The 23070-nt window shown below is 58.0% G+C and overlaps 2 protein-coding genes across 2 annotated transcripts; both read right to left on the bottom strand.

Annotated features, from left to right (window-relative positions):
• Nucleotides 1-1685: 1685 nt before the first annotated feature.
• On the bottom strand, nucleotides 1686-20042 carry LOC120505911 (cullin-9-like). Its single transcript, XM_039716861.1, has 39 exons — nucleotides 20023-20042; nucleotides 19830-19914; nucleotides 19569-19704; nucleotides 19174-19364; nucleotides 18355-18724; nucleotides 17878-18079; nucleotides 17409-17619; nucleotides 17121-17314; nucleotides 16774-16991; nucleotides 16417-16648; nucleotides 15922-16027; nucleotides 15409-15627; nucleotides 15158-15248; nucleotides 14919-15090; nucleotides 14636-14741; nucleotides 14373-14468; nucleotides 13701-13876; nucleotides 13074-13207; nucleotides 12819-12995; nucleotides 12474-12589; nucleotides 11913-12095; nucleotides 11458-11615; nucleotides 10941-11151; nucleotides 10686-10851; nucleotides 10418-10563; nucleotides 10124-10241; nucleotides 9496-9737; nucleotides 9154-9413; nucleotides 8713-9076; nucleotides 8272-8412; nucleotides 6514-6678; nucleotides 6258-6421; nucleotides 6033-6126; nucleotides 5768-5842; nucleotides 5168-5278; nucleotides 3770-3887; nucleotides 3315-3448; nucleotides 3032-3123; nucleotides 1686-2666 (listed from the first exon to the last, which is right to left on the bottom strand). Exons 1-39 carry the CDS (start codon nucleotides 20040-20042, stop codon nucleotides 2471-2473), a joined length of 6390 nt encoding a protein of 2129 aa, XP_039572795.1. The 3' UTR covers nucleotides 1686-2470.
• A 1638-nt stretch (nucleotides 20043-21680) lies between these two features.
• Nucleotides 21681-22392, bottom strand: LOC120506000 (cullin-9-like). The gene has a single exon (XM_039717048.1). The coding sequence runs from the start codon at nucleotides 22344-22346 to the stop codon at nucleotides 21696-21698; it is 651 nt and encodes a 216-aa protein (XP_039572982.1). The 5' UTR covers nucleotides 22347-22392; the 3' UTR covers nucleotides 21681-21695.
• Between the last annotated feature and the right edge of the window lie 678 nt (nucleotides 22393-23070).

The raw sequence follows: 23070 nt of genomic DNA, 5'->3' as shown, positions 1-23070 counted from the left end.
AGGAATTACCTTGTGGGGTATACTGCTCATTCTAAATGGTAAGGCACTAATAATTTTCTTGTTTGGAATGCCTCCAATGGATGGAGGGAAATGTTAATGCATTCCAGTTGTTACTAATTTTGTCCTTTCCAAAGCTGGTAATATGGGAAGATGGGTGAGTTTGGTGTGTGCCTCAGGGGGATTTGATTTTCAGTGATAATGGGCGGTCAATTAAATTGTATTGTGTTAATTGTTATATAACACTGTATATTACTGCTTCTTTCACTTATGTTCCTGACATGGCAATCTAGTACAGTGCAAAAATTCATCCTTCTTCCAGTCACTACATCTCCAAAGGATGGTATTTGGAGACAAAGCCTTCCATTCAGAGACTTGGGTCTCACCACAGACTGCCTCTGGAACGTTACTTTTTTTGTTCCAGATTGATGAAATTTGGGTTTCCCCTCCTCCTGGAGCAATCCACAACTTGCTGAATTAATTCTCTATACCTTCTCAATGAACTATCAATTTTGTAGTTTTAGTAGAGGAGTTGGCAGCTTGGTGCAGTCAGTTTGCATTTCCATCTCTTTCCCAAGGGCTGAGGTGAGGCTGACTGGCCTGATTTCCTGGGTTGTCCTTCTTGACAATGGATATATTATCTGCCTTTACCCAGTCACTGGGAGCATCCCCTTCATTGATGTGACCTTTTAAGGATGATGAAAAGTGGCCTTGTGGCATCTGCCAGCACTTTCAGTGCTCTCAGGTTCACCCCCTGTGGTACAGAATCACAGGAGTGGTGTTGGAAGGGACCACCTGGTCCAACCTCCCTGCTCAAGGAGGGTGGTCCCATTTTGTAATTGGGCAGAAAAGTCCGCATTGTGGGCTTCCAGGGAAAATAATCTAGGTGTCCTTCTTAATTGGATGGTTTAATCTTAAAAGACCTTGTACCAAGAGATAGTTAGCCATTTTGTGCCTTGCTAATGAAAAGCTGCTGAGCTCATGGTTGTGAGACTGTTTTACTGATAAGAAATAATAAATATCTGAGTCCAGACATGAACTATTGTCTCCAGTGCCTTCAACCCAGATCCAGAGAAACCATACCAGAGCATGTGGTACAGGAATGACAACTGAAGAAGCCCTTCTTGTTGTCCTTGACTCCTTGCCCAGTGTCAGGTAGGCAGTTTGGCTGCCACAGTACAAACTGTCCTGTTTGTCCTAACACAGGTGTCCTGTGGGCTCAGGGAGGGCAGAAACCTCCCACAGAGAGGAGAGCAAGGTTTGATCATGATGTTCAGTACAAACATTCAATGAGGGCAGAGATTCACAATCCTGACTGGGTTTTAAGCAGACATCCAGGAGACAGTGAAGGAGGAACTGCAGGCATGTCTCCTCCACATAAGCAGTTTAGGCATCTAGGGTGTTCTGCTCTGTCCCCAACAACCTGGAAAATTCAGGTTGCTCCTGCAAGGACTGGTCACACTGGGGAAGACAAGGCTGTCTGGGCACCCCCACCACACCTCTCCCCCAAGTGCCCCCGAGGACAGGGCCCAGAGAGGTGTCACAGGGACCCCATTGCCACATATGGGGAGCAGGGTTGGGATTTCCACCGTGACACTCTGCAGGACTAGGAGCTACCAGCTGCAGGGAAGTGGAAAAATCAGTCTTCCCTCATGGTCCCCTGTTCCCCACAGACAACAAGAAGGCTTGTGCTAGAAGAAAACTGTTTATTTTTTTAAACAGAACTGTTTTTCAACCCTTGTTCCTCAGGGTTTTCTTTTTTTTTTTTTTTTTGCAAAGATACAGTATTATCTGAACAACCTCTGCCTATATATATATATATATGTATATAAAATATATGTGTGTGCATATATTTATAAACTTAAACAATCCTGCAAACTTGTGTCACTCATAGTAGCCCTTCCTGCTTCATAACAGAGAAGGGAACTCCAACAAAGGGCAAAAATGCAGCTCCTCTCAACTAGAGGAACTGAACCACATCCATCTGTGGCTGGAGAGAATCCCACCAGCTCCAGCTGGGAAGCTTTGAGTGTAAATGCATCTTTTTACAGCATTTCTAGACATGGCCATTGCTAGACAGTGCTGTACTGGGACATGTGCCACTCCCCTGTACCCAGCCCTTGGGGACAGCACACCAAGGACAAGGAGCAGCCATTTAACAGGTGGCAAATGGTCCTTATTCTGCAGGTGGGCTTTCTAACTCAATTAAATACCTACAGGCAGAACTGGAGACAAGTGAAAAAGGCAAGGAGATGTCTTTCTGAGAGAGGTGGCCACAGTAACACAGACCAGCTGCCCAGAGCACGTTCCTGCACATTCAAGAGTCACTGAGCAAGAAACCTCCCAGAGGAAATATTTTGTTCCATCTGAGAGCTCCTCCCTGCCTTTGAGGAAAAACAGTAGCACAAACTGGTTGACAAAAAGTAGAGGCAGAGGTCCAAGGTGGCAAGGCTAGGTGACAACACTTGTAGTGTTAGCTACGATAGCTATCGTTATCATCAAAATAAGAATCACAATCTGAATCATTATCAATCATAAGGTTGTCTTCATCAAGGTCATCATCATCATCATCATAGTCTTCCTGCCACTGTGGATCATACTCCTCATCTTCAACCTCCTTGCCACCTTCATCTGTGTTGGGGGAGTCACACAGCAGGATGCGTTTTTGCCTGTTGAGAAGGAGAGCATAAAATCAGAGCCTCTGCAGGGAGCATCAGCTGGGACCCAGCCCCTCAACACCCTCCTGTCATTGCCTCAGCCTCCCCAGCCAAAGACACTCAAGGGAGTCCAGGGAGAGCAACTTCCACTGAGTCTGCCAGTGACGGAGCTTTCTTGATCATAGCTGCATAAAAGCAGAGGTTTTGCTTGTTTCCCTACACCACTATGTCACTTTAATTGCTACCTCAGAGGGAAACCACAAAACCACAAAACAGGATGCAAGTAATCAGTGTTTGTCATTCACTCTTTTGTACGTCAGTGAGCACATGAGAAAACTCTGCTCACCTTCCCCTGTTACCCCACTAAGAAAACTCACCCTGTACACGCAAGGGCTGAAGCAGGCACATTTGCAAGTTTCAACTTTCTCTGAGCAGCATCTCCTGAAGTCTGGAGCCCAACATGGAAATCCTGTTAGCAGGAAAGAACAGCCAAAAGAGACAGAAACACTATGTAATTCGGGGTGTATTTTGTGCTGCAAACCCCTACCCTGCACACACACAACCCTGAGTCTATCCCCTCAGCTGATCAAGCCCTTTAGTTTGCCCACAGTCAAATTAGACCAGAGCAAGACAAGCCACAAACAGCCACGTGGCCTTCACCTGTGTGGAGTGCCAGAGAATTGCAAAGAGACGCTCCTTGATCTGCCGCACCAACTCCAAACCCGTGTGGAAGTGCACTGCTTTCAGGAGCTGAAGAGAAGTGGCCAGGTCCTGGTACTGCAGCAGGGTTTCCTCTGCAATTCAAGGCAAATAAAGTCATGCTGCACCCCCCACTCTTGAGTAGAGACCAAGTCCTTGGCTCTGGTTATTAAGCCAGCCATAGCTGCTTAGATCTCCTGTGCAAATCCCTCTTTCAGAACAGAACGTGTTGCTCATCACTGCATCAACCTCCACTGGCAGCCAAACTCCTCAGAAATGACATCAAGAAGGCAAGGACTGGACTGGGAGAAGTGAGGCCAGCTGGATGTTGGTATATATACCCCACTACTGAGCTGCTGCTCTTTGACTACAGCTAGAAATGCTAGTCACAACTTCAAGGAGGCTGCAGGACTTACCCAGAAGGATTTGCAGAGAATTAGTGAGCAGCTCCAGGCTCTCAGTCTGCTGTTCCACAACATCCATGCTCTCAGTGTCCTGGTTATAGTAGCTGTACACACAGCAGTAGGCCAGCACCTGGAAAAGTACAGATAATTTTGTTAAGCACCCTCTTTCAGCTTCAGAGTGGGCAAGAAGGGAGCAGCATCAATCCCCTCCAGACCTCATTATTATCAGTGGCCTCTGGCCTGTGGCCATAGCCCAGTGACCCATTATGACAAGTGACAGCAGTGCCAGGCTAACTCCAGCTACTGGCAGGATTGGAAATGAATGTGCAATTAAGTCTAAAATAACTGATTTTTCCCACCTGCAAACCATCACAAGAACACAGACAGTAAATGCATAACAAGTGTGACTGACCAGCGGGCAAAGAGTCAAACCCATCAGCACACAGGACTAGGCAATGCTGGGCAGCCCAGGCTGAACAAAAGTGACAGTGAACAAAGAGAATGGAGCCCAAAGGGGAGCAGGCATGGTGCTGTACAGCACCAAGACCCCACAACAAAGGCATTTCAACAAGTGGCAAACTCCAGTTATGAATTAATGACCCCTGAAGCCATATAGGCACCCAGCAGGGAATGAGATCACTGTTTCCATTTAAATAAATGAGCCAGAAAACTCAGTAGCAGCAGCAGCAACAAGCAGCAGTGATATGTACCCCAGAAAACTCAGAGGCTACCACATTGAGAAGACAAAATAAGCTCAGGCACCCTTGTTCCACATGCCTCTCTCAAAATCAAGCCTGCCTGCAAAACCAAGGTGTATATGCAAAGCCAGCACTGCAAAGAAAATTCCCACCTGCCAATGTTTCAGGACAGAGCAGGCATTGTAGACCTAAGGTGTCACAGGCTTACTGCACACACACAGTGGCTGCACCACAAATCCTTTTTAATGTGGCTATGAGGACATGCAGTGGGTAACTCACTGCTTCCAAAATGTCCATAGTTCATGAAATGAAGTTAAGAAAAGAAAATCCTAACACGAGCATCAGGAGGAACTTCCTGACTGCAACACAGCATCAGGAGAGCTTTCAAAGCACCTTCACTGGGGCATTTCTAATAGGAATGGACCAAACCCAGTGGATGAAAACCCTAACTATTGACTTTGTGTTGATTCCATGGTGTCAACTTGAGCTGAGCTCCAAATCCTATGACCTTACTGTCAGGAACACTGCAAACAGAGCTCAACTCAGACTCAAAGCACGGAAGGGCAGACAAGATCTCTTCCCCTGTCCTGATGCTACTCCTCCCCTCAAGCTTTCTCTGTCTCCTCTTTTTTGGAGAAGAATGACATTGGTGTCTCCTCACACCAGCAGAATTAAGTCTAAACTTCAACAAGACTACATTATCCAGCCTCACCTTCCGTGCCTGTTCTAGTACTTTGCAGGCATCAAGAACAAAGGTCAAGTTCCTAATTTTTGGCTTCTCTCTGATGGAAGAAATGCTGTTCCTCAGACTTACAGCAAACTCCTGCAAAAACCAAAGGAGGGGGAGCAAAAAGTCAATGTCACTGTCAAGCTCCACAAGACTGAAAAAACAGCACCTTCCACACAAATAATTGCTAAGCATTCTGAAGTGCCATCCCAGAGGATGCAGGCAGCAGAAGAGCATTTAATGCATCCAACTATGACACTTCTACTGTGCCATCACTTCAACCTTTTACAGCACCTCAGCTCTGAGCACAGCTCAGCCTTCAGTCATCATTGCTTGCAACTCCTGCACCACTCTGAGCCCCTCAACACCACTAGTCAGGTGCTCAGTTTCCACAACAGACTGGATAGAAGAAAGCAGCCAAGCACTGCTCCTTAATGTCAGAGCCAGGGCAAAATGATAATCCAGTGATCCCAGCCTGATGTGAAGCCTGTTTCCAAGCAGAGAAGGCACCGACACAACAGAAAGTGCCCTGCTCACCAGGGCTGAGCAGCAGTCAGCATCTACAAAGGATGGAGGAGGCCTTACCCTTGCATGGTGATGAAAGGTGCATCTCTCATTGTAATCCTGGAAACGCTTCTCCTGCCAAGCTGCTTTACTCACCTGAAAGGAAAGGTACAGGAACTTGTAAAAATTTCCCTTGCGTACCAGGGCTCCCTGGAAATGCCAGTATTACTGGCAAATTCACAAAGTCCAGAGTAAAGGGCCCAAGTGGAGATCCTTACCATCTCTGAGAGGCTACAGGTGTCTCTGAACACAAGCATGAACCAAGGAGATACAGCAAACCACTCACCATAGCAGAGCAGTTGTAATAATCCTTGTGATTCGGCCTCCAGGGCTTGAGGCAGCGCCAGCAGAAGCCATGATTGCACTTTGCACATGTCATACTGCAGAAGGACAATGGCAATCAGTCCTGACAGCCACTTGCAGACAGTTCCTGACAGTGCTCCCCTACACCACAGCCAGGGACTGTGCCACCCAGTCACAACCACAGTAACAAACAAAATTGTATACTCACTGCAGGCACCCCTCATTTTTCTCTATCTGAGCCTGGCAGTTTGGGCAGTGCTTTGAAATGAGCTTAGCCAGGTGTTTGCTTTGGGCTTCACTTGTCATTCCCTCATAGTATCCATCATCATCCACCCACCGAGACATGTGGCTGCAGCTGGCAGGATAATGGGCCTGAGAGATAGAGAAAGACAGTCAACCACACAAAAGCAGAAGGGTGTGTGCCAAACCTAAGACAGTACAGCTGTGGTCCAGCTCAGCCTCACCTCTGGGAAGTTGCAGTTGAAGCAGGATATCCAGGAGCACTTGGAACAGGCTGCTCCATAACCAAGTCCATCCTTAAGGAGGATCTGATCACAGCCCTGAGGGTTGGTGCACCATGTCAGGTTGGAGCAACACTCAACATAGCATCTGAGGAGGGCTTTTTCATACTGTAATGGGAAGCCAGGAAAGAGATTTAAGCCTGAGAAGCTGCATGGTTAGGCCTTAACAGCAGTGTCTGGTGCTCTGGGCTATGCATCTCACCAAACTGCTCACAATAAAACAGCACTCAATCAGTTTGCCCTTCCATTCCTTTTGTGTTCATTTTTCTATTCTCACCATGCCATATCTGGAAGCTGTTGCATTTCATAGAATTGCTGAGGTTGGAAGGCATTTCTGGAAATAAAACCTAGTTCAACCTCTCCAGCTTAAAGCAGGATTGCTCAGGACTGTGTCCAGTTGGATTTTGAATACACTAATGCACAGAGACTACAAACCTCTCTGCCCAAACTGGTACCATGTCTCACTACCCTCACTATTGGAAAAAAAAATCCCAACACAAACAAACAGTTTTATTATATTTAAATATAATTCCAGCATTAGATCTTCATACAATAATCTAGTTATTTTGAGCTCAGGATTGGACCAGAGACCTCCACAGATTACTGCAACCCAAAATATTCTATGACTGTATGTGTGACTCTGCATCAGACATTAACACTCCAGCCACACCACTTACTGATCAAAAGGAAAACATAACATTTCAGTGAGAGCATCAGAGCAACTTGTTAAAATTAGCTGCTATTTATGTCAACCTGCAATAATTATTTCTTTTTATAAAACAGTCACAGCAGCAGGCTACTAAATCCTGCTTTCAGACAGGTGTGACTATGGGATTTGCAAAGGCAGTAAGGACTGACTGTCCAGATATATGCATTAATTCTCCAAACACTTTCTATAAAAAACAAGCCAAAAGATACAACTGTCAAACAACAGAGCAGTGGAAAAGAGACTGTTCTGCCCAGCAGTTAACAAAAAGAGTCTGTCATGTGACAGCTACAGCTCTGCCATTAGATGGGGAAGGCATTCAGCCCTAAAAACTGAAAGAACAGAAAAAGTAGCTTCTCCTTTAGAACAAGCATCTACTGCTGTAGCCCGATGACAAAGCAGCAAGGCAAGCAGAGCTCAGAAAGCCTGGTTCAGATAAGTCTGTAGACTCACACAGACTCAGAGTGAAAATTAAGTCTGATGTGGTAATTCCTGCCATCTTCACAAAAACCTGAACTGCTCAAAGCCAGAGAACAATGGAAGAGAAAGGACAGAGGGGTCACTGATGCAGCAGTAAAATGAAATTGCTTGTGTTTTCATTTGGCCTTGATATTATTATTATTGTTGTTGTTATTGTTACTACTATTATTATTATTACTATTATTATTTAATAGCTTCCAGCACACCTATAGAGGATACTTGTCATGAGCTGCTACCATGGCTCTCACCTAGTCCTGAACTAATGATGTCCCTAAAATGTTGCATGCTAGAGATATATTTAGAGGAAACCATTGTGTTCTTTTGTTGATGTTATGCTTTCCTGAACAGCTGGTATTGACCATAATCAGAGAAAACAGACAAAATCTGGCTGGCCACCATTATCACACTGCCAGTCTTGGTAACAGGAAGGGGAAAAGCAGCAACAAAATTATCTGACAGTGCTGACCAAAACGTGACAGAGCTTGGACAGGCAGCAGCCACCCCTCCTGCTTCACCTTGGCTATGATCTCCTCGGAGGACACGATGGAGTAGATGAAGGCTGTGGTGGGCTGAGCACGGCACTCGGATATGGGACAGGTGCAGTTGACAGCCATGTTCTGCTCAATGCGCGTTGTGAGATACTCCCTCCAACAGGGCTGGCAGGGCACAAGAGCAGAGATCAGACCTAAGCAGGGCTGTGGGACCCTGGAAGCCCTCCCCACCCAGCAGAGGGTGCACAAAACCCCACAGATCACAGGTAAGTACCCCGAAGCACAAAAGTGGGAATACACAAACCAGGGAGTGAAGGATCACTACAAAAAAGTGAGCTGAGAAAAAAGAATGCATAAGCTCTGAAAAATCCCCTGATAACACCTTCAGACAAAGAACAGCTGCTCCAAGTAGACAGCAGCAATTCCCTGTCAAGTAGCAGGAACCAAAGGCCCCAGGACCTTCACCTTGCAACAGTAGTGCATGCAGCAAAGGGTTGGTGGCTTCTCAGTGGGGCACAGCTGGTTCACACAGACTGGGCAGTGGGTTCCAGGGCTTGGGGGAGGCTGGACATCCTGCACTTGCAGCCCTGACGAGATGAGCAGGGCCTCACGGTTCTCCACATAGCACTGGATCAGGAAATCCACATTCCACCTACAGTGCATGAGGAGGTGCCGAGCAACATCATCTGGTATGCTCAGAGTATCCTGGACCTGCTGTACTGTCTGGTTCATGAGCAGCTTTGCCTCCTCTGGACTGAGTGTGTGCCCCATTGGCACCGGCAGCATTGCCATGAGATATTCTTCCACGCTGTCTGTGCCAGGATTCCGCCTGACATGGAGAAACATGCCATGTTCACACAGGGTGGAGATGCACACCCTTCCACACCTGGTGACATGCACCCTTACCAGTGCAGGCTGTCTCTGCTGTCCTCCTCCAGAGACGCCTGGGCTGGCCTGCACTGGAAAGTCATCTGTGCTTGGCCACCAAGAGGTGTTGTAGATTCAGCAGAGATGTATTCCAGGACATGAGGCCTTCCCTCCTGGCGGCGCAGATAGCCCTGGTTCAGCAGGTGCAGGATGCAGGACAGCACGTCCACGCTGTGGCAGCAGAAGCTCAGGAACCGCACCCCTGGGCCCAGCTGGCCCTTCTGACAGGCATCGATCACCTAGGGCAGCAAGGGAGCCCCAGTGCAGTGGCTGCAGCCCCCACGCAGCCCCTGTGCCCCCTGTGGCCCTGCACCCCCGTACCCTGAACACCAGGTTGTCAATGTGCAGCTGCTTCTCCACCTTGAGGACGCGGCTGATGAGGCAGCACAGGACGTTCCTCTTCCTCTCCAGGGCGCTCACCTCGGCCCTCTCTGTCCGCAGGTAGCGCTGCTGGGGCAGCAGCCTCAGCTGGCGGCCGCAGCTCTGGGCCAGGGCGGCCTGGTTCAGCCGCAGTGCACCTGCAGCCAGCCCCAAGCCAGGCTCAGCCAAGCTGGAGCTGGGCCCTGAAGGAGCCCCAGGACACACGTGTGCCTGGGGACCCAGGCCGGGCCTCCTGCGGCTGCCTGCACCGCTGCCACCCCAGCCCTGGCCCCCACATGTGGCCCCAAGCCACAGCCACACACACGGGCCCTGGCCCTGGCCCAAGCCCACACAGGGACCCAGACCCACCCACCCACGCTGAGCCAGACCCCGTGCATGACCCCGAGCCCACCCCACACATCACCCCCAGCCCTGCACTGGCCTCAGGCCCCACCCTGACACACACACCTGTGCCCCGAGCACCAACACGTGAACCCAGCCCCTCACCAGCCCTACCAGCCCCTGCACCCTAAGCCCAGCACCCCCTCGGGGTTCAGCCCTGCCCTGGGTGCCCCAGCCCTGCACTCACCCCCTGGAGTGCAGCTCCCCACCAGCACGCCCTGGCCGTGGGTCAGCGGGGTCAGCGCGTGGTGCACCAGGTCAGCAGGGAGCCCCGTAGCCTGCAGCAGGGCCTCCACAGCCACCTCCTGCAGCACGGGGTGGGAGGGCAATGCCAAGAGTCACAGGCCACGGGCCCTGCCTGAGAACGGGGTCCCGTGCCCCAAACACCGCTGCAGACCCCACCAGAAGGGAAGGGGGGACACGGCCTGCCACGCCCCAGCCTCCACCGCCTCCCTGGCCCCACCGTGGCTCCAGCCTCTACCTGGGCGCTGTTGAAGCACAGCAGGATGTACATCTGCAGCGTGGACACGTGCAGGATGCAGTCTCCAAACTGCAGCTCGGCGTGGCCCAGCCACGTCCACTGCAGCCGACGGGGCTTCGTGCACTCCCAGCCCAGCTGGCTCTGGCCTGCCGGGGACAATGTCAGGGACAGGGATGGGGACCAGCCCTGCCAGGCACTCCCAGCCCACCACCACTTGTGCCTGGGCTGCCCTCCAGGGTCTGGGCACACCCCCGGGCACAGCACTCACTCTGCCGGCAGAAGTCAGCAAACTCATCCAGTGGGGAGCTCAGCACCGCCGGGAAAAACCTCCCAGGGTTATCCATGTAACAGAGCGGGGAAACGGGCCAGCAGCGAGGGGACAGGGCCAGCACCTTCACCTCTGGCACGTCTGCCACTGCAGCTGGTCCCAGCACCTGGGCACGAGGGCAGCTCAAGTCAGGCTCCGGGATCCCACCAGGAAAACCGGCAGCCTCCGGCCTCCCCACGCCCCCACCCCTCTCACCTCGTCCGGGCCCGTGTCCAGCTCCAGCAGCCGCTTGTCCTGCTCCTGCAGCTGGAAGAGGCAGAACTGCCGCTGGAGCTCCTCCGACTCGGCCAAGTTGCTCAGCATATCTTGGGGAAAGCGGCTGGGGAAGCACAGCCCGATCTGCTCCACGATGCCTCCTTCCAGCCAAGATGGCCCTTGTGTCAGGAGCCGGTCCCCCAGGTAGTGCCTGCCATGGCAGCTCCAGTCAGGGCTGGGCCCGAGCCCTGTGGCCATCAGCCACCCACCAGGAGACAGCCACAGGTCCGAGCCCAGCCTCACCCCATGGCACACGGGCCTGGCAGCACACACGTGTCCCCTCCCTGTCCCCAGCAGGGAATGTGATTCCACACTGGCAGCTCCCATGGGCCCTCCACACCCCATGATCCCGTAAAAGCAAAGCAGGGGCAGCACTGCCACAGCAGGCCAAGCTCCCCCAGCACAGCAGGCCATGCTGCAGCAGGCCCCTGCTTCTGGGGAGACACAGCAGCCTCACCTGTAGAAGTGTTCAAAGGTGTGGGCAAACTCCAGGCCACTGAAGACGACGAAGGGCTCCAGGAACTGCTGCAGCCGCTCCAGAGGCCCCGTGCTGCCCGCAGCCCTGCGCAGCTCCTGGATCTGCACGTCAAGGTAGCGGGCAAACTGCTCGCTCACCTGCAAGGGACAGGGCAGGCTGCAGACAGGACTCACCGGCTGCCCACAGCGCTGGGCTGGGGGAATGTCCCTGCGGGGAGCAGCCGGGAAACTCTGGCACTCCCGGGCAGGGGCCGAGGGTGCCCAGGCACCAGCCCAAGGCTGAGCTGGGCACCATCCGGGGTGCCAGGGCAGGGCTCTGTGGCTCAGGGGGGAACAGGACACCACCCACCCAGAGCCTGTCCCAGTGCCGCGGGCCAGGGCAGCTCCCCAGCCCCTGCCCGGCCACGGCACCGGGGCCGCGCTGCCTCCACTCACGTGCAGGGCAGTCAGGAAGGAGAGCTGCAGCAAAGCCCCCGCAAAGCCCTGGCCCAGGGCCAGCACGAAGGCGGCCTGCTGCCCGAAGAGCTCCTCCGTGGCCCCGCGCAGCCGCCGGTACAGCCGGCAGTAGCGCTCCGCAAGGTCCGGCGCCTGCCCCGCCGCCTCCAGGAACCGCTGCACCTGCGGGAGCGGCGCAGGGCTGAGCCCAGCAGGATGTGCCCTCGGACATCCCCAGCCTGCCCTGCCAACACCAGCTGCCTGCTCCCGCCACTCGGGGCCCTGCTGCTGCCCAGGGGCTGTGGGGGCACTGGGAGACACAGCAGCAGCTCAGCAGGAAATAACAGCCCGACACCGGGCCTGGCTCTGGCCTGCTGACACTCGAGCCATGCCAGGGTGCCAAGCACAGCAGGGCTGTCCCCACATCGCTCCAGGCTCTGTGGAGGCCAGGTACAGCCCTGTGCCTTCCCCATGCTCCCAGGGCACTGCCAGACCCCACTCCCTGCTCCAACCACCCAGGGAAGCTCCCACACCCCTCCCAGTCAGCCCTCCAAGCTCTACCTGCTGCTGCACCACGCCACGCCAGCACTGCGAGATTCCCCACAGGCCTCTCGACTTCTCCACCACCACCTTTGCAGTCCTGGCCGGCACCTCCTTGCTCCTCCCCTGCTTCCCACCTGCCAAGGGTCAACCTCAGGCTCAGTGTGGCTCCGTGGGCAGGCCCTGCACACTGACCTGCCACAGCAGGGCTGAGGGGATGCTGGGGAGGCACAGCCCCTGCTGGGGCATGGCCACAAGCCTTCCCAGGCTCAGGAGCCTCTGTGCCATAGGATGCTCCCCAGAGGAGCCCCATGGCACAGCCTGGCACTCCGGAGCAGCCGCAGGGCAGGGCAGCCCCTGGCTCACCAGCTGCTCTGCTCTCCTCTGGCTCGGGGCCGCCGGGCTCCACGTGCACCAGGAGCTGGGTCAGGCGCCGCACGCAGGATCCAAAGGCAGCCCCGCGTCCCGAGGCACGGCGGGGCAGCTCCACGCTCTCCAGGTACTCACCCAGCAGCCAGGCCAGGGGACTGACACCATCGGGGTCTGCGAGGCCAACCAGGCTCTCAGCCAGGTGCCTCTGCCTGGGGCACGGCCCGGCTGGCTCCCGGAGAGCGCGGGTACCTGGGCTGGTGATGCTCTGCACCAAGGGGTTCACCAGGGCCTCCCAGAACGTCCTGCCCAGAGCCCGGGCTGCCTCGTCGTCGGGAAGGAAGCGGTTGGCAAAGCCCTGCTCGTGCTGCAGCGCCCGGTTCAGCCTGCAAAGGGACCGGGCAGCTCTCGGTGCCAAGGGCTGGGGAACTCCCATGGCAAAGCAGAGCGCAGTGGTGGCTCCCTGCTCTGCCCTTTGCCAAGGCACGATGGCTCCCTGGCCCCACTGGCCCCCAGCAGCCAGGGAGGGCCCCTTGCTGTCCCCGGGGCCTGCCCCCAAAGGCCCTTGGGGCCCTTGCAGCTCCTGCCAAATGGGGGCTGTGCAGTGCCTGTGGCCACGAGATCCTGGACGTGCCAGCCCCTGGGGGGACCAGCATCCTGCTCCGGGGGGTTGGCCCAGCTGAAACCCAGATGACCCCAAGGTGGCCCCGGCCAGGAAGGACCACTGGTGGCCAGGACGAAGCAAGGGATCCTCACATCCAGGTGCCACAGCCAAATGCTCCTTTCCCAGCCCTGCAGTCCCCTCGCAGGCTGCCAGCCATGTCCCCCCCGGGCCCTGGGACACCAGGGATGCCATGGCACAGCCAGGACACCGCTCACCTGCCAAAGAGCTGCAGCAGCCGCCCCCGGTCTCGGCAGATCTCCTGGCTCCAGGCGTGAGCCCGAGCGGTGCAGGAGAGGAACGTCCGCCGGCACAGCTGCTCCCTGAAGATGGGCCAGAAGGTGGGCTTGGGACCCAGCACCTCGATGCCACGCACACGTGTGTCAATGCCACCCTACGGGACACAGGGACCCTCGGTTCCTCGGCTGGGCCCCAGCGCCCCACGCTGCCAGGCCCAGCCCCTGCTCCCCCACCTGCTGGCACCGCTTCACCCGGATCTGGATGACGGGCCAGAAGCGGCTCATGTTCTCCAGCAGGATCACTCTGCTGTCCGAGGGCAGGATGGTCACCTGCAGGGAGGCACCGAGCCCTCAGCGTGACAGCAGCCCAAGGAGGCTCCCACAGAGCAGCTCCTGCCATTCCCACCTCCCCGAGGGCACCTCCCCGGGCCTCACACCACAGCCACACCTCCACGGGCCACAGCAGGGACCAGCCACGGGGACTCACCGCATTGAGCTCCGTCCTGATGCTGGCAGGGCTGTCCCCGCCCAGCACCACCACCCTCGATGGCATATAGCTGGAGTCCTCGCTGGCCACCAGCATGCTCAGCTCCCTGCAGCACAGCAAACACGGGGCTGCCCAGCCATCCCCGCCTCCCTCTGCTCCCCCACCTGCTGGCACCGCTTCACCCGGATCTGGATGACGGGCCAGAAGCGGCTCATGTTCTCCAGCAGGATCACTCTGCTGTCCGAGGGCAGGATGGTCACCTGCAGGGAGGCACCGAGCCCTCAGCGTGACAGCAGCCCAAGGAGGCTCCCACAGAGCAGCTCCTGCCATTCCCACTTCCCTGAGGGCACCTCCCCGGGCCTCACACCACAGCCACACCTCCACGGGACACAGCAGGGACCAGCCTGCCACTCCCACGGGGACTCACCGCATTGAGCTCCGTCCTGATGCTGGCAGGGCTGTCCCCGCCCAGCACCACCACCCTCGATGGCATATAGCTGGAGTCCTCGCTGGCCACCAGCATGCTCAGCTCCCTGCAGCACAGCAAACACGGGGCTGCCCAGCCATCCCCGCCTCCCTGCCCCAGCCCTCAGGGCACCACACCCTGCCGGCCTCGTCCTGCTGCCCCCAGGACAGGGGACACTGTGGCAGGGCTGGCACACATCCCCAGAGCCCTCTCCTCCACACACAGCCCTGCGGCCCAGCCCCACCTGATCACCACTCCACACTGCATGTGCACAGTGATGAAGTGGGAGCCGGTGCTGCCGTTCGACTCCCAGTAGGTCCTGGGGTTCCTGTCCGTGAGCTTGCTGGCCTGGTGCGAGTTGGAAGAGACCTGCACCTTCTCCCAACACTTGTCCTCCTTCACCTCCATGCTGGAGCCTGTGGGCAGAGCTCATGGAGCTTCCAGCCACCAAGACTGGGGTCAGCACCCCCTGCCTGCACTCACCTTGGCACAGGTTGTGCAGGAAGACATCAAAGAAGGGGATGCTGATGGGCTGGTGGCTCCGGCGGTGCTCCTCAATCTGGCCCAGCACCAGCTGTGGCATGGGGCAAGGCTCTTACCAGGGGCCCCAGGTCCTCCTCCCCTCAGCCCCCGCGGGGCTGTGCCAGGCAGGCAGCACAAGGCCGTCCCTCAGCAGCAGGGACAGCCTGATGCCCCAGACCCAAATCCCCAGGCAGCCGTGCCTCCCAGCCCACCTGGATGCAGCCAGCCAAGATGCTGCTCGTCAGCTTCTTGTAGAGGCTGGCGTACTTCTCACACTCTGCCACCAGCTGCAGCAGGGCCGGCGCCAGCGACGGGACCGTGCTGTGCTTTTCCAGGGCTTTGGACAGAGCCTCGTGGGTGCCCACGTGGCACATCACCACCACACAGTCCTTGCTGGCACTGCCCAGGCGGTGCAGGAAGCCAACGACCTCCTGCAGCACCTACCGAGACGCAGCCGTGAGCAGACGGGCACTGCTGGCAACTCCCGGGGCCCCCACAGCCAGAGCTGCAGCTCCATGCCCCTCATCCCAGCCCCACCAGCACCCACCAGAGCCTGGCCAGGCACAGCCAGACTGGGCACGTGGCCACCGGGACACGGACACGGCCAGGACAGCCGCTCCCCACCTCCCAGTGCCTCGGACACAAGGCCAGGCTGCCACCAGCGGGGCCCTGCTTGCCCGGCCAGCACAGCCACCCTGCCTGCCACGATCCCAGGGCCCCCTCACCTCCCAGCTGCTGCTGTGGGTGATCAGGAAGGACACGCAGGGCTCCACACACTCATGCCAGGGCAGCACATCCTCCTGGTAACTGTCCAGGAACTTGTTCAGGATCCTGGGTGACACAGGGGACCTGCTCAGGCCGCGCCACAGGGACAGCAGTGCTGCAGACAGCCCTGCTTCCTGCCCCACCCCGAAGGCACCTCTCTGGGACTGGGAACCAAGGCTGCCCTGGCCCCTAGCACACCCCACCAGCACCCAGGCATGTCCTCTGCTGCCTCTGCATGTCCCCACCAGCACCAGGCACAGCTGCTGTGGCCCCACGTCGCCCTGTGCCCCAGGACACACCAACTGGCACCTGCCTACGTGCTGGGGTGAGCCTGCCTCCAGTGAAAAACACCCCACCAGGACCCACAAACATGCACTGGGTCTCCCCAGTGTGACTCCCAGCACTCACACACCTCATGAGGGGGTCCCAGACCCCCCCAGTCACCCTGCACCCACCTGAGGATGCTCAGGCTCACGGCCTTCTCTGTCCCCAGCAGCTCCAAGCTGCGCAGCAGCAGCCTGAAGCAGCTGTGGTCCTGCAGCAGCTGGGCCACCTGGCCAGAGGGAGCAGGGCCTTGGCTGCAGAGCTGCCGCTCCAGGGCCACCACCACCTCCTTGGACAGCACGCCGTCGTCCAGGCCACCCAGCAGCATCTGCACGCCCTTGGGGTCCAGCAGGAGCTCTGTGCCTGCCGTGACAAGGACAGTGAGCCCAGCCCAGGCACTCCCCTCGGGGTGCTCTGCCCTGTCGGGCCGGGCAGCCCTGCCCGTGGCTCCCCCGGCCGTGGCACGGGCAGGGTGGGCAGCACGGTACCTGCTGCCTCCGGGCCCAGGGGCAGCCCGTGCTCTGCCAGCCGATTGATGGCGCTGAGGGCCAGCACTGCCTGGGGGCAGCCGCTGCTCTGCCCGGCCCTCCAGCAGCTCTGCAGCACCGCCAGGAGACCGCAGCTGGCCAGCTGCTCCGCCAGGCCCCGGTGCCCGTCCATCAGCATGTTCACCACCAGCAGCCCGTTCTGCACCCCTGAGGAGCCCCTGCAGGGACACAGCCGTGCCACTCTCCTCTCCCAGGGGAGGCACAGAGCCTCCCCTGCACCCACCCTGCCTGTCCTTCCCCCTGCACATTCCCCCCAACCTCAGCCGCTCTCCACGCTCTGCCCCTACCCTGGGACCCTCTGCATGGTGCTCAGGGCAGCAGGGATGCTACTCAGCAGGCTGGCACAGCCCTTGCTGGAGGCAGAGCCGATGCTGGCAAAGATCTCCCGCATCATCTGCGCGTCGCCGTGGTTCCAGGGCAAGCTCTTCCCGCCGGCGCCTCCCGGCTCAGCGTCCGCAGCTCCCACCAGCACCTTCAGGGCCTGCGAGGAGAGAGCAGCGCGCAGGGCAGCGGCCCCTCCACCCCGCCGGGGCAGCCCGCGCTCCCCGCCCGGCCCGGCCCGGCCCGGCACTCACCGCCAGCCCGGCCTGCTGCACCAGGGCCGAGCAGCCGTGCTGCTGCATGCAGCCCAGCACGGCCCGCACGCCGCCCTCCGTGGCAAAGGGCACGCGCCACTCGTAGCACGGGGCCAGCAGCACGGCCAGCAGCCGCAGCGTCACCGCCACCAGCGCCTTCTCCGACACCTCCGTGCTCAGCAGCTCCACTGACACCTGCACCAGCTTCTCCCTGCGTGCGACAGGACACCTCAGCACAGCTCCTTGGGCCCTGACAGCCACCTCCTTCCTGCCCACGCTGCGGCTGGGATGGCCCTGCCAATGAGCCTGCCTGGGACAAAGGGACACAAAATCCACCTTTCCTCTTCCACACGCCACCCTTCACGCTCCCGCTGCCACCTCCTGCTCTTCCAGCCCGGCACCGTCCCCCAGCCTGCCCACAGGGCCCTCCCCAGGCAGCAGGAGGGGTGTGCAGCACCCCAGCACTCACCCAGCGCTCCCGATGCCCAGCCCGCCCTGGGCTGTGCCGACTTGCTGCTCCGACCTGGGCTCCTCCTCCAGCATCTTCAGGACGTGCTTGAGCCCAGCTAAGCGCAGCCCCACCGCCGAGCTGCTGCTCTGGATCACCTCCACCACAGCTGCAACCTTGGCCAGCGAGCCGCTCTCGCTCAGCCCCTCGCAGCTGCCCAGCGCTGGCCGGAGGGACGGAGGCATCAGGGCACCAGTGACACCTCCAGCAGCTCCAGAGTGCCACACAGCCACAGACCCGGCACCCACAGGCACCCCCACTTCAGGCAGCCCTGCCTGCCCTCCAGCAGCTCCAGAGTGCCACACAGCCACAGACACAGCGCCCACAGGCACCCCCACTTCAGGCAGCCCTGCCTGCATGGCCCCGTGCCCTGCCCAGAGCCCTCCCTGTGGAGGCAGCAGTGCCGCTGCCAGCACCCGACGTGTGGCAGGACATTACCTTGGCTCTGCTCCTCTGTCACCTCTGGCAGGAACAGCCCTTCCCTCTCCAAGAGCTCGCTGAACAGCTGGGAATCCGACTTCACTGCCACACCGCGGCCTTGGGGCGGCCCTGGGGCTGCAGAAAGGTCTCCCTCCGCTGCCTTGGCCATCGTGCCTTCAGGGTCTGTGCTCCTGTCACCCTCTGAGGACTCTGTGGTGCTCCCTCCACCATCCTGCTCTGCCCCCCTCCCCAGCAAGTGTCTGGCGTAGACACGGGAGCCACGCAGGTCACGCAGAGAGCTGCCCTGGCACCGCTTCTCCAGGACCTGCAGCACCTTCTGGGCCAGCTCCGCAGGCACCGACAGCTGCACCAGGGCTTCTTCATCCACCTCCGACAGCCACACCCAGGGGACAAGTTAATCTTGGGCTCCACACACACCCCATGGCCCTTGTGGTGGCCACTGCCACCACGGACAGAAAGGCTGCACTGCCAGAGGTGCCCAGGGCCACTCCCCACTGCCACCCTCCCCTGCCTGTCGCCCACCCCTCCCACCCGTGCTCACCACCCAACTGCAACTGGCAGAATGACCCCACAGCCTTGCCTCGCCTGCCCAAACCTTGCTGGACAGTCACTCTTCCAGTCTGGGCACACTGCCTTTGCTCTCATCAACACTCACTGCTCTGCTGGGCCGAGCTCTCCGAGCTTTTGCCATCCCCACTCACCCTCCCATTTCTGCCCCGTTCAGGCTGTCCCTGCACAGCTCACACCTGCCATCTCCTCCCTAATGTTGCCTTTGCTCCTCCCTCCCATTTCCCTGCTGCAGGCAATGGCCCCTACCTGCTCTCCCTGGTGCTCCTGGATGAGACAGGTGATCTCTTTCTGCTCCTGTGCTTCCAGCTTCCTCACAAAGAAGAGCAGCTCCCACCACTCGGCACGGCTCAGTGTGTCTGCAGCCTTGGGCAGCCGCTGCCCCAGGTAAGGCAGGGAGTACAGCCCCCCCAAGGGCTTGCACAGGAATGGCTGTGGAACTGCAGGGAGCAGAGCAAGGAAGGGCACTGTCAGCTCTGCCAGCTCCCCCATCCTCTGCTGCACGCTCCTCATTCCCCAAGGAAAGAGCTCATGCTGGGCAGAAGAGGTCCCCACCACATCATAGGTTGCTGGGAGAAAGGAAGGTGACAGGAGGGCAGTGGGAGAGTTGGAACATGCTTGAAGGAGACTGAGGGGCTGCTCACCTGCTCTCAGTCTGTGGTTTCGTGTAAGGGTGTTCACCTTCTCCTGGCCCTCAAGCTCCTTTCGTTCTGAAGGGCCGATGATCTCGACCATGTGCCAGTGAACCCAGTAGGTACAGCCCAGCACTTGCCAGTACACCTAAGGAGGAGAGCCCAGCACACACCCAGCTGGCAGAAGGCAAACCCAACCCCACTGTCCCCGTGAAGGCTGCACAGGGGAGCAGACAATCCCCTTGGCAGCGCCTGCTCGCCCTGCAGCGATACCTGCACCGGGGGCATGCCGTCGTTGCTGCGGCGGAATTCGCCCTCGTCGCCGGCGCTGACCTGCTCGTACACCACAGCCAGCAACCTTCCAGGTGCACCCAAAACTCATCAGGCACTTCCAAGCCATGGCAGCCCCTCCTAAATGAGAGAACTGGGTAAGGACCAGCCTCTACCCACCAGGGGTGTGTCAAGCCCTTTGGCACTGGTCTTCATTGCAAGGCTACGTGGAAGGAGATTGTCTGTTCCTCTAAGTGTATCCAGTCAAGGACATTTTCACTGCAAAAAGTCAAAGTAGCAAGGAAGCCATAAACAAGAACATAAAGAATCACAAACCTGACCGAGAAATGCTAATGGATGCAGTGAGGAGAAACAAATCTGGTCAGTCATAACAATAAGTAAGGACATCTGGACAACAATTAGTAAGGACATCTGGCATGTGAGAATGATTATTTTTCAGTAAGATTATCTGATTAATTGGAATTGGCAAGGAACACAAAAGGGGATGCAGAGAAAGGGCTATAAAAGGGGCCAGTCATGTTTAAACCACAGCTGGTCAGTGTGTTTGTCTGACAGTCCTGTACCTGATCGACACAGTTTGTCCTACTTTCTTACTGAATCTTTACTAAGTCTCTCTCTACTCTGTGTGTGTGCTGCAAAGGCTCAGTGCCAGCTGCTGGTGAGACCTGCACAAGTGGCATTTGGTACCACGATCTGGAGCCTTACTGGGGCTGTGGGAGCCCTGTGGAGTCAGTCAGGGGAGTGAGTGACAGCTGGAGGTGCCATCACTCCCTGGATCAAATCACAGATTTGAGCCTGGAATGCCAGTTATCAGGAAGGCTGGTGTACAGCTGACCCAGATCAAATGACTCAGGTCTGATCAGGGGTGTAGGAGTCCCTGGCCTGACGTGCCAGCTACTGGGGCAACTGCAAGGGTCTGTCCAGTGCCAGTGCCTGGAGCTGGCAGGATCCTCAGTCATCAGCCACTAGGGAGAGAACAGTGTGTGTTCTGAAGGACAGCTGCTGGAAGGGAGGCAAGTGAGAAGCTGAAGCAGGACTGCAGTGCCTGGGGCCACTGGGAAAGGGTGAGTGTCTGCATCTTTCCCAACCCTGCTGTGCACGTAACTCATGCTGGAAGAGCAAGGAGGAGGTCCTGGGTCCAGACCGAGGTATGAGGTGGGTGGGGGCTGGTGCTGGAAGTCCCAAGGGATGTGTGAATGTGGACTGTGGAACAAAAGTGCCACAGGTTTACTAGCAAGCATCAGGCTTAACAAACTGATGAGCAGGGGGATGCCTGAGACTGGTAGAAGGGCTTGGATCCAGGCACATTTGCAGGAGAGAGAGGCCGTGCTGGTACCCAAAGGATCCATGAATGTGTGTGTACTTGTGAACCTGGAAAATGCAGTGTGTGCTGGCAGGAATGACCTGTCTCTGCCAGACAAAGAGCAGGAGGGGACATGGCTGGCTGTGCTTGTGTTTATGTGAGTGCTGCAAGTGTGTGCTGCCTGTGTCTCTGCTCCAGGATGGGCAGTCAGCTTTGCTACTGGTTGAACCTGCAAATGGGAAAGCGGCAGCTGCATCTCTCAGCTTGAGAAACTCCAGATTCCCCAGGCTGGGCTCCAGCAGCAGAGCAGGAGAGGTGCTGGGGCTGCTAGAGGAGACAGCCACCCTTTACATTCCTTCAACTCCTAAGAGTTAATCAGCATCCCAGCTCAGAAACCTGGCAGGGAACAGAGTTTCAAACTCCAAGAGCAGTCCAGACAACTGCAGCCACGGAAGTCCGGAAGATCCTGACTGATTTTCCCCTTTTGCCAAGAAGCCCCGAGCCATGCTGCTTCCCAGGCACCCCTCCCAAAGGCCTGGCACCCCTCAGTGCCCAGCACCCCTGAGTGGCACCGAGCAGGAGCAGCCCCCACCTGCGTCCTGAGCGCCCAGAGCGCGCAGCATCTCGCCGGCACCGCGGCGGATCCGCTCCTCCCGGTGGCACAGCATGGCCGTCAGCAGCTCCAGGGCTCCCGCCTCCCTGAAGGCGCCCGCCAGGGAGCCGATGCCGGCGTAGGCGCCCAGCACGCGCACCGTGCCCAGGATGGAGCACGCGGGGGTCCCGGCCTCGGCCAGCTGGCGCCCGGCTCGCCGCACCAGGCTCCTGACGTCGGCCTTCATCTCCAGCAGCGAGGCTTCGTCCAGCGCGGCTTCGTCCCGCGGGACGGCCGCGGAGCAGGGACCGGCCGCCTTCTCCTGCCTCGGCCCCTCCGGCCTCCTCTGGCCCAGCAGCGCCGGGCAGCTGGCGCGCACCTCTTCTGCAGACATCCACAGGGAGATGCTCTCGGCCCTGCTCTCTGCAGGGCAGGCGCTGCTGCCTCCCGCCGCTCTCTCTTCCGAGCCGAGGACGCTCCACCGCACCAGGTATTCCGGCCGCTCGTCGCGGCCTCGCCGCTGCCGCAGCAGCTTCTCTGGGCGGGCCTGCAGCGTGGGCCCCAGCTGCACAAGCAGGGTGCCATGGTGCTGCTCATTCACCATGGCAGCAGGTGTGTCTGCAGAGACAGAGGGGAAGCAGGAGCTGGGGAGAGGTGGCTGAGACATGCTGTGGCTAGAGATCCGTGTTCCTGTGTGTCACAGTGCTGGTGATATGGCAGTGCTGCCATTAAAATGTGCTTTTATACCGGCTGTACTCAAGAACAGTGCCGTACAACCCTAACACAGCAAGTATGAGATATGGCTCACTTTCTCCTTGGAAAGCCACATGTATGGAGTTACAAGACAACAGGGCAAAACACAGTGATTTCTGGGCTGTCAAACAGACTGCGGGCACGGCAGGAATGCGGACAGCAGTGCCCAGGAAGGGCAGCTTTCCCCAGGAGGCTCAGCTGTAACACCTGGCTGTGTGCAGACGGAGCGAGCTACCCGGGCCAGGCAGAGCCCGCTGGCTGGGTCGGGGCCAGTGCCAGTCCGCGCTGCAGGGCTGCGCTGCACATCGCCCAGCCGGGACCGGGACACGGCGGGGACAGGCCTGTGCCGGGGCACACATGCGAAAGGCAGGCGGCACGGCACTGCCATCCCCGTGGAGAGGGCTCCTGCGGGCCGGCCGCGCCAGCATCAAAGCTCCTTCCAGGCGCGGGCAAAGCGAGAGCTCGCCGGGCACCGAGCACCGGACCCGGCCCGGTTCTGCCGCCGCACCCCTCGCCCGGCCGGCCTGAGGCCGCGGCTTCCCTTAAAGGGCCCGGGCCCGTCCCGGGTGGGCTCC

This window comes from Passer montanus, unplaced genomic scaffold (assembly GCF_014805655.1).
Source record: "Passer montanus isolate IOZ18808 unplaced genomic scaffold, ASM1480565v1 scaffold37, whole genome shotgun sequence".
NCBI classification, from domain to species: Eukaryota; Metazoa; Chordata; class Aves; order Passeriformes; family Passeridae; genus Passer; species Passer montanus.
The sequence above is the reverse complement of the archived record's forward strand: the minus strand, read 5'-3'. Positions and strand labels throughout refer to the sequence as shown.